The sequence below is a fragment of the Rhagoletis zephyria genome, unplaced genomic scaffold (genome assembly GCF_001687245.7).
Source record: "Rhagoletis zephyria isolate East Lansing unplaced genomic scaffold, Rhagoletis_zephyria_1.1 Rzeph_scaffold_04948, whole genome shotgun sequence".
Classification (NCBI taxonomy): Eukaryota; Metazoa; Arthropoda; class Insecta; order Diptera; family Tephritidae; genus Rhagoletis; species Rhagoletis zephyria.
Genome location: NW_016162031.1, coordinates 30,782 through 42,246, shown reverse-complemented (window position 1 = coordinate 42,246; position 11,465 = coordinate 30,782). Strand labels below are relative to the sequence as shown.

At 34.6% G+C, this 11,465-nt stretch overlaps 1 protein-coding gene across 1 annotated transcript; it reads right to left on the bottom strand.

Annotated features, from left to right (window-relative positions):
• Positions 1-7,502: 7,502 nt before the first annotated feature.
• Positions 7,503-10,175, bottom strand: LOC108371398 (hybrid signal transduction histidine kinase M-like; the record flags this gene model as incomplete). The annotated part of the gene is made up of 2 exons (XM_017626948.1): positions 10,033-10,175; positions 7,503-9,768 (listed from the first exon to the last, which is right to left on the bottom strand). A coding segment is annotated over exon 2 (2,070 nt), but the record flags the coding sequence as incomplete, so codon positions are not given.
• Positions 10,176-11,465: the final 1,290 nt, after the last annotated feature.

Here is an 11,465-nt window from a genome sequence, read left to right as displayed (position 1 = left end):
ATGTTACGAATTGTTTAAATTAAACCGAAAATTGAGAGATCGGGGCCCGCTTGGAAAGAATGCTCCGCTTGGAAAAGAAAACTCCCTACATTTATATGTATATGCGCATTAGGGTGGTAAAAAAGAAACTTGTTTCCCAGCCACATCCAGAAGAATTACGAAAATAAAGATACCCCTATTTTTTTCTTTTGTAAATGATTAAACATTATTTAACAGTATACCGTACATAGTAATATTTTTTAATTATTCTCATTTTCAATTGTGCATTATGTACAGAGACTCAAACAAATTTTTTCGAGTTAAATTTTTTTTTGTTACTTTTCTATAAAAATAACATCCAAGCTTTACCCAAAAACATATAAATCACAGTTTCAAACTTTATGCAAAGTTTAGAAAAATTCAAAAAAATTTCATCACAATTTCAATTTTTTAATCTGAATCTTTGCAACATTTTTGGGCATGCAGTTTTATAGCCCATACAATTTTAGTCTAATGAAGTGCAAGTTTCAACCGGCTAAAAAATCAAACCCCTTAAGGCATTCAGAAACCTTTCTGTTTCTGAGGTACCCATCTCAGAGTGGATTAAATGTTTCGACAACTGGTTTCTTCGAATTTGCAGATTGCCATTGTATGCAGTTTTTTAGGGGGTGGTAAGCTAAAAAAACTTAAATGTTTTGCTAGTTTACTACTTTTCCTTATCCTTAGGATTTGCTTAGCAAATATTAGAATTTCATATCTTCAAAGCAAATATGCTTGGTAATATGCACCTATGTACATAGTACATATGTACAAATGCTAATTAAAGTAAGTAAGTTTTGTCAATGCCAACATAAAAAAATTCTCACTTACATACCAGAATATTTTTCTAACAATTTCTGTTCCAGGCATATTTACATACATACTCGTATGTATGTATGTACATATGTATCAGTTAAGCTTAAGCTTTATTTATTAGCATTTCTTTAATTAAAGCAAAAAATAAGTTTAAAATGAGCACCAAAAAAGTTGTAGGCACACATAAATACATATGTATACATACATTAGAGTGGTCCAAAAAAAGTAAAGTCGGAATTTTAATGCTCTCACCGCCTATGATTGTTTTATACCGAAAAAATTATACGTCTATTTTTGATTTTGAAATTAAAAAATATTTAGGGGTCACTCAAAGCGCTCAAATTTTTTAGTCGTTTAACTAGAACCATTCTACCTTGATTTTTTATTTAGTTTAGATCCATCACTGTAGATTGAAACTGACCCAGAATCTGGCCTTTTACTCTTTAACATTCGCTCCTAAAGGGGATTCGGATCGACAACTTATTATCAAAGCAGTTGCCGAGAAGTACTATAAACCAGCTACTTATGTAGATATAGTATCTATAATTTTAGTGTCAAAATTTAGCTTCCTTCCAGGGCAGGTAAGATTTTTGCCTAGCATCATTTCCGAGACCGAGAGAGATTCAGGAGCTTTGCTGGTGGTGGAAGGCAAGGCACCCTTTCAATTTTCCTTCGATTCCGGTTTGCGTAATCAGTGCTTGAAGGCCCGGAGTCATTCAGCAGAGAGCTTCCGTCATAATTTATGGGTACTCTGAACATCTGTCACGCGGTCACCGTGCTTACATTTATAGAAGCTCGCTACGGTCTTAAAACCTGTCGGCCAGCATCGCAAGCTCTTCACAATCAAATATGTATTTCGGCTTCTCACAGTATACAAAATGCAAAGTAAACTAATTTATTTCACTTGCTTAGTTTTTCCCTACAGGGCACTCACAAGTATCCCACCCAAATAGAAAACGAAAACTCTTCGCTACATGGACGCCAAACAGCAGCGATGATACGAAAGTTGCTTCTCATCACAACAAAACCTAAGTGTACATCGTAGTTGCATTCGATTACTTTAGCTATATGTATATGTATGTATTTGTATATAGTGAAACTGTAAATTTATGTAAGTCTTGTAATTATTAATTTAGCCTTATGCAATTTAGGCGGACACAGTTATAAACAAACTAAATGCTACGGTACATTGAACTTACTAAGCTGTGTCAGCAGGTCAAGATCTACAAATGGTTTTTGAATTATTATTTTAGTCGCCACAAAAGTGAGCAAATAATAATTAGAAGAAATAGTTGATTTTTGTGTCTTGTAGTAAAATATGTACATATGTACATATATGTGAGCTAAGAGCCAATATATGCTTAAAAGCATAATTGCTTGCGGTTGAAGTTAAACATACAATTTTTGTCTGTGGGATTACTATTTTGCTATCTCAAATGTAAACTTCTAAAACACATAAGTTGTTCTGTCAAAAGTACACATACATGAATATGTACATTAGACTGTACCAGNACATACAATTTTTGTCTGTGGGATTACTATTTTGCTATCTCAAATGTAAATTTCTAAAACACATAAGTTGTTTTGTAAAAAGTACACATACATGAATATGTACATTAGACTGTACCAGAAAAAAAGTACGCCGTATTTTCGCAAGCCAATTTCGAAAATTTTTTGTATATATTTTTTTTTTTTTTGGCCGAACTTAGAGGTCTAATTTAAACATTTTTCGTCATATCTTCGGCTTTTACAGTCGGATCTTAATGTATTTCACTATATAACGTTATTCTTGCTTCGAGCGGAAATTTTTGTTGGTTCCAAAGTTCATTCCCCTTAGGTATCTACTCTCCGTTCTAGTACGTATCCACCAGACTTAGCTTTTTGTCACGACAACGTACCACCCTAATGCCAGAAAACTAAATCCCGCCCAAAATCATTAAACTTTTGCTAGGGAGGTATTTCGATTATTCCAGTAGAAGTAAATATAAAAAAAAAATTTACTTTCGAATGTAGGTGTCACCGAAAAATAAAAATGGCAACCCCTAGATTCGGGCAAANGATTATTCCAGTAGAAGTAAATATAAAAAAAAAATTTACTTTCGAATGTATTAGGTGTCACCGAAAAATAAAAATGGCAACCCCTAGATTCGGGCAAACATTTTTTTTAAATCGCTTTGTAAAAATACTTTAAAGCTCGGGGATGTACGGCGAACTTTTTTATTTGCTTGTAAGGTGGTACGGTCTGATATGCATATGTAGATATGTGTGTATATTAGGGTGTATCACTCTCCACACAAAAAAAAAAAATTGGCACTGTTTAATAAAATTTATTACATTTTAAGACTTCTAACAAAATAGTTTGAAAAAATATTAAGATTTACGTGAGCTGGGCTGATTTGAAAATATCTCAAAATATATCTACATATGTTTTGGTTCCGTTCATACAATTTTTAAACTTTTTATGCAGCCTAGGGTTGGCAAACAATTTAAGTAATCGATTAGTTAATCAAATTATTAATCGCAAGCCAAAAAAAAATGAATTGCAATTATTGAGAAATAATCGAATAATCGAATTTTTAAAGGATTTTTTTTTACAGTGAGTACTTACAAAAGCATTTTTTTATACAAAATTTCTAATTTTCTTGTTAATTAGCCTTAAATGAAATAAAACGAGTATTTTTTTTATGATTATTTAACCATTTTTGCAAAAAAGTTTTGATAAGCTTTTTTGTTGTTAAACGGTTGCGTTTCTTGGTGGCTTTAGCACCGGCTTTTAAAAAACGGCGCTCAGCATGCAACGATCTATCAACTAAATATCAGTATTTTTTCGAAAGTCCGTAAAGTTTTGGCTAAACAGTTTTCATTTACTCAAGGTTGACCAACTTGCCTACGTACGGCTTATTTTCAACCAACTTCTAGTATTTGACCAACTGGTTCGGCGATAAATCAATGAGTGTGTAGGGCCTTTAACGTTGCCACACTTAGTTTTGTAGCCTTTACAGTGGGCTTACATGCTCTGAACTTGAGCAATTCTTGCGGCTGTTTGAAATTTTTAAACAGCTACAGAATCTATATTTTTTGAAAATATTTGTACGATTATTCTACAATTCATCAATTAATAATCGATTAATGAAACACAAATCTACGATACAATTAAATCGTAAATGGGACAAAAATAATCGACTAATTTAATGAAATGATTAATCGCTGCCTTCCCTAATGCAGACCTTTAGAGCTTAAGCATATCTACCAACTGAAGTGATTTTTTTGGTAAAAATATTTCTAAAACTAATTTTATTTATAAAAAATCGGTATTTGGAGGAATTTTCACATCGATCCAGCTCTTAATATTTTTCCTTACTATTTTGGGAGAAGTTTTAAATTTTAATAAAATTTATAATTCCGATGAAAAAAATTATAACAATTTTTGTTTTTTTATGGAAAGTGATGCACCCTAATGTACATATGTAAATCAATACGTATAATTTTGTTTTATTACAACTAAAAAATTTGCCGCATAGTAAGCATGTATGTAGCACTTAAATATTTAGTAGTAGCTAATCAGTTGAACCTATTACTTACATACTTATTTACAAAATACATAGAAACTATGTACATACCATACATACATAAGTACACCAGATTGCAGCCACTTTGCTAACTCGCTATAGCCAGAAATTGTTTTGGCTTTTTTCACAAGCAAATGCGAATAGTTACATCGAGTTCCAACCGGTTGTACTGGTGGCGCCGGCAGTTGTTATATGTATGTATGTACGTTGGAAAGCGCTATTATTCATGAAGATGCTTATTTACTTCCGCGAAAGTTAAGTGTAGTGGATTAATTTTATTTTATTTTTGCTCAATTTGATTTCTTCAACTGTTGCATACCGAAAGAAATTAGTTTTTTTTTTTTTATAAACTAGTTGAATAGCTTTGTGGCGACTTTGGTTACTTTGCCAGCGAAATAGGTTGTTAAGTTCCCCTTATCAGAAAATGAGATTTTAACTTCGGGTAGGTAGAGACGCACAAATCCCAAAAACTCAACTCAAATATTTACTTTTTACAAATTGCACTAAACGATGTAAAACATTGGAAATTTAATGAAATAAAATGTTTTTTTTTTTTAGCGCGAATTCCGATCATTTGTTTCTTAATGCCCTTACAACGAAAAACGAGATGCCATATGTATTAAAATTACATTTCCATTTTTTTTGGAGTGTTGCCACAGAAACTTTTAGTTCACTTTAATGAACGAACTAATGAACTGGTACAATTAAAAGAGCTGGCTCTTTCTGAAAGTTTTTCATGAATTTGCATGAGGAGTATTTGCTCCTAATTTTAAAGTTATGTGAAAAATATTTCGGGGATTTCATTAAACGCGAAGAGTTGAAAACTCGAAAACCTCGAAAGTTTTCGAGCCTGTTTTGGGAATGCACCTTTTTACATCCTCGCAAACAATGGCGAATTGCAGAAATTTGACAGTTCAGTCAGAGTTTATTTGTATAATACATATCTAGTATCAGCTGAAGTAAATATAAAAGCAAAACTTTCGAAATGCCACGAAAAAGTTAAAAATATAAATTGTATGAAGTAACACTGAAATTTATGAACCACTTTTCGAGGGTGTTTTCGCGACTAGTTTGCCTCGAAAGTTATTAGGAGACGCGAAAAGCGTCATTCAAGTTTTGAGGGTTTCGAGGTTTTCGAGCCGTTTTTTTTTCGAGTATAAGGGAATTCTAATTTATCGCTAACACTTTCAAAAAACAAAACTTTAATCAAACAAACCGAAAAGTTGTTTACGCCGAACTTTGAATTAAGAAATTGACAATAGGGGAAAGATCGAGTCTAGAAAAATGTAAACCACTAAGCAAGCAGCGCATCAAATTTAGAGCATAAATCAAATGATTGCACAATGAGCACTCCCTGCTGCTTTATACGGTGTTTACAAGACGCGAGTTTACAGGCAACTTTTAGTTGAAAGCAACAATCGCCTGGTGAGAATGGCGTTTCCACTGATCGCTTCCAATGAAGTTGGGGTCAGCCAAATTTTGATTCTACTAATCGCTTGTTAGTATTAGTTTATCATTGATTAAAACTACTGAGTGAAGAAGGCTAGAGGGGCAAAGGGGACAGAACGTTCTTTTATGAGCAAGCAGTAAGGTAAATATTAAGGCGAAAAAAACTGAGTTATATTGAAGATAAATTTAGTTAAAGAGTGTTCTTTCTTTTTTAACTCACAAAAGATGAAATCAAAATTAAATGCTATTAAATGCTTTTGAATTGAGTTGTAGTGAGGAGGAAGATGGAAATTGTATACCTCAGTACGGAATTGTTTCGACCACTGTTTAAAATACACTACTCAAAAAAATTCGGGGAGGTTTTAATAAAAAGAAAAGGCTATCTGATCCAAATGCCGACCTAACTGCAACAATGTATTTTTAAGCCCGTGAACTAAAAAAAAAAATCCCAAAATTATTTTTTCTCGTTATCTGTTAGGATTGTATGATAACCGCAGGCCAGAAATTTGAAAATTAGAGACTTAAACTTCAAATAGCTTTTTTTAAAGTCCCAATACGACCATTTTTCACCGAAATACAGTCGGTCAAAAATCACAGAAAAATTTGGATTTTTGTTTGATCACTTAATTTTTTCGAGTAGTGTATTATCAGCCTACATTGATAGGTAAAGCCAAGCCAACATTTTTGTTCTTTGCTATCGGAATTAGGTAAATATTCGTAGACCCCCACTAACAACCTGTGAACCCGCATTTTATTTTCACGCCAACGTAGACCCCCGACGAGTCTCCCGTGGACACGTGGGGGTTCACTTGGACCACTTTGGGAATCACTGCGAGTAAACATTAGTTTAACAACAATTTATTGCGAATGAAACCTAGTTACTTTAATATCAAAAAAAAGTTATTTAAATAAAAAAAAAAATCTTATGAAAAGAATAACATCTAAAGTTAAAAAAAAAAAATTAATTATAAAAAAAAAAAACAAAAAAATTAAATGAAAAAGGGGACTCGGACTCGAACTCGGATCTTTCAAATGGAAGTCTAGTGCTTTGCTCACAGCCATTGCCACAGCGTTAGCAAAATGACAGATACATAAATGTCTGTTTTTTCCTTTGCACCAGCTGGATTTCGAATTATCAAAGTGCAGCATTCGAAGCACTCGGAGTCCACTCGGATTCAGTGATAGCCAATTTTTTCGATTTCGTAGCAGGCATTCGAATTCGTAGATTTCCTGATAAAAATGTGTTTTCCTTTTTAATTCATCAATTACTTTAAAAGTAATTGGTATTGGTTTTGGCACTAATTTCATTGTGCTCAAACCTTATTGTTACTCAACCGGAAGTGCAGTGGGGCGTATGTGTAATATTACATGGAATATTAGCATGGAAAAAAACGTGGTAAACTTTCTGCTAGCGAAAAACACAACAACTGAGAACTTAAATAAAAATGCTATGGCAACCTATGCTCAGGAATAGCGGCTAATTTACTAACTAATTTTGCAAAGGAAGGGAGCAGGTTTGAAAATGCAGCAAAAGTGAATAGCTATAAATAAAAAAAAAAAAAGAACAACAGTTGTGGCGCGCAAAATAAAAAAAATAAAAAAATTTACAAAACTAAAAAAGTAAAATACATAAAAGAAGGCCAAACTTACCACAAACATAGCGCGTCGCTTGTAATGCGCACAACCAAAGCGCAAATCCAAATCGAAGCTAACGTTTGGACGCGGCGATGATGACGATGGCGTTGGGGCGGTTGTCGTGCTGGCAACGACGCTAACATCGTCGTGTATGAGTTGATTATTATCATTAGTTTTGGCTTTTACAATTTTCGTATTTGACTGCTGATGATGACGTTGCTGCTGCTGCTGCTGCTGCTGTAGATGGTGGTGTTGGTGTTGGTGTTGATGGTGCTGGTGTTGATGGTGTTGGTGTTGATGCGGCGGCGCATGCGCGACATATTTTGAACGCATTACGACATCCATTGTTGCCGATGCCTTTGTTGTTGTTGTTGATGTACATGCTGTACTTTTCATTGTTGCTGTTATAGCTTTTGTGAATGTTATTGCTTCTTCAATTGAAGCATTTGCCGATTTAGCTTTTGTATTATTTGCTGCAGCTGGTGGCACTAAGTTCGCGATTGTCATCGGTGTAGCCATTGCTGGCTTTGTACACTTGCCACGGCTGCTGTCAGTGCTAACGCCATCGCCGCACATTAACTCCAACTCCAACAGCTTCCTCTCCTCCTCCTGCTTCGTCACTTCCACAGTCACAGTCTCATTCTTTGTTTTGCTCGAACTTATAATCAGCTTTCGGTTGTTGCTATTCTTAACTTTGCTATCTGTTTGCTTAATTTCGTTGTTGTTATTACTTGTGCTCAACGTGCTCCAAGCAGCGTCGCCAATTTTAAAAGATGCTGGCGTGGAGAGCGATTTGCGCAACGTCAGCTGTGACGTTTTCGCTCTTTCAATTGCTGGCGTTTTTATTGTTGTTGCTGTTGTTGTTGTTGCTGCGACTGCTTTTCTTATCGGCGTGATGACGGTTGTGGCAAATTTCTCTGCTCTCACTTTCGTTGTGGCTTTTAGTTCGTTGACAATTGTCGTCTGTGTGGGCGCCGCCTTTGCCACGGTTATCAGTGAGTGCTGGCGAGGCGGCTGTTTCTGCTGCTCCAGCTCCTCCAAGTCATTGTGGTTGTTGCTGTTCTTCTGCTTCTTCGCATTCACTTGCGATTTTCCCCTGTTGTTGTTGTTGTTGTGCTCACTATCATTTGCTTCATTGCTGGCGTTGGCGCTATTGTTGTTATTACTATTATTATTATTCAGTACCTCATACGCCACCCTGGACATCTCGTTTAGCTGTTGTGGCTGCTGCTGCAGCTGCTTCTTCTTCTTCTTATTATTATTATTATTAGCATTGTTGAGATTATTATTGTTGTTACTGTTGCTGCTGACGTTTGTATTCAACTTACTTTGTACATCATTCCGTTGATTGTGGCTTCTATTGTTGTTGTTGTTGTTGTTGTTGTCACCGCCATTGCATAGTTGTTGATCAACATACAGTGATGATTTTAAATTGATTTGATTGAGGTCCCTTGTTGTGGGCAACAAAAACATTTGTTCAGCCTGTTGTTGCTGCTGCTGCTGCTCCTCATCCTTGTGTTGTTGTTGTTCCTGTGTACGACTTTTTTCTTGTTGCCCAACAATTGTCGTTGTCGTCAATTTATTGCGAGAATTAATAAACTTCGATGCTGCTGATTTAGCAACAGTCGTACTCGTTGTTGTTGTGCCTGTCGATTTCGATGTTGATTTGTTGCTGTCGCCAGCGTCCGTGTTTCGCCTATTTGTTCGTTGCTTGTCACTATTGCTGTTATTACTACAACTGTTGCTGTTGTTGTTATTGATGTTGATGAACTTAATTGCCGTTGAAATCAATTTAGTTGTATCCTCGCTTCCAGCGCTCGCACCCAGCTCCTTGGCGATTGACGCTGTTGCTGTTTCTGTTGCTGGCGCACTTTGCTCCGCTCTGGAACATTCTTCATTCTTTGCCATTGTTTTTCTTGGCCCGCATACGGGTGAGCTGTAGTCAAGTGGAAGGGTGTTGCTGCTGCCGCTGCTACTAGGGTCGCTATCGCTCGCCATGACAACAGCTTGCGTGATATTCGTGCTGGGTTCGCTATAATTGTAGGCGAATTCTTTTATTCGATTTGTACTTGCTATAGCTTTCATGACGCGTGCGTTCACTACTTGTAGTGGTTGTTCAAATTCTTAAAATTTCGAAAAAACTATTTTTTGAAACGTTTTTCTTTGCACTTTGTTTCTTTGGTATCTCACTTACTTACGTACATATATTTGTATGTATGTTTCTAGCTTTTATTGTTATTGTAATAAGAAAACATTAATATGCACAAAGTAGCAGGGTCAACTTGACGATAGTCGATGGTCACAGATGAAAAAAACGCAAAAAAAAAATTGAAATCAAAAATTGCCCAAAAAAAATCATAGCCGCTGAAGCAGAAAACTATGTTTTTATGGATATGTTCACTTTTAAATATATTTATTTATATATGAATGTATGTGCTTTTATGCACCAACAAATCATCAATTGCACTCGCTATATTGCGGCTATACGACGACGACTTTAACGATTGCAACTCTTACGACGATGACGACGACGACACAAGCGCACTTTATTGTTTATGCTCCGAAGCGCCTTACTGAAGACTGAAGTCTTTTCTGTTGCTTAATTCACGATTTTCTGTTGCTACTGTAGCAGCTTTGCTGCTACTGTGGTTGTTGATGTTGTAAATTTTATCACTACTGCACGGAATGTNGACGCTAATTTACTCAAAATTGATACACCTCGGCTTACCATCTAGCGGAAGGTTTCGGAAGGGTGAAAAAACATATATTTAATACTTGCGCCGGGTATTTAATGTTCGGCTCCGCCCGAACTTAGACTTTCTTACTTGTTGCTTTTGATATTCTCTTATAGTGCGGTGAGGCGTGGCAATGCAAGCGCTTTTTGTGGCCATTTTGCAGATTTACAGAAATGGCTTTCAGAAATTCAAACTGCAAGCTGCACACTGGTGACAGAAATAATAGACTCACTCGCCTTATTTTGACGAGTTTGGGCTATATTTCTTTGATTTATTTAATGTTTAATATTTTTTTTTTATAAAAGTCTAGCTAGTTATACAATATACACCATCAGGGACGGATTTGAATATTTCTCACCCCTAGGCAATTCAGAAATTGCCGCCCTTGTTCTGATAAGAAAAATATTTTGAGGCAAAAGTATCAGTGCAGCTAACTCAACTCAAATTTTGCCACCCTACGCCCCTGCCCATGCCGACTTTACGGTAAATCCGCCACTGTACACCATATACATACATCCACGTTTCAAACTTTGTACCTACAAAAATTATAAATATTCCAAAAATGTTCACCAAAAACTTCAAACTTGTTTTCTTTTAATTTTTAGATTGTATTGTTTTGAAAAGAAAAATATATATTCTTTAATTTAATTTAATTTTTGATTATTATTTTCTTTGCTTTAAATTTAATTAGTTTCCTTCTTAATTTACTCTTGTTAATTTTTAGACGTTATTCTTTTTTTATTTAATTTAATTTTTAAGAACTTATTTTATTCGTTCTTTGAATTTTTGGATTTTACTGTTTATAAAAGAAAGATATTTTTTAGAAACTTGTTTTATCTTATTTTTCGTTTTTTAATTTATTTTTCTTTTGTTAATTTCATTTTCGTTTTGGATTTTATTGTTTTAAAAATAAAAATACATTTTTTGTATTACATTTTGTTTTAATTGATTTTTAGATTTTTTTTTTATTAAAAATATTTTAATTTTTTTTGGAATACCTACTATTTTAATTTTTTGTATGTTTTTTTCATTTTCTAATTTAATGTTTAGATTTTATTGTTATATAAAAAATATATATTTTTTAGTTTATTTTTTAATTGCCTGGTTATCAGGTTATCTGGTTAAAAAATATTCGTGGTGTAGAGTAGAGATGGGCACGGGCCTAAATTTTCAGGCCCGGCCCGGCACGAGTGCAAAAGCAACTTTCAAAAACACGCACAAGCCCGCACGTTAAGAATTTTAG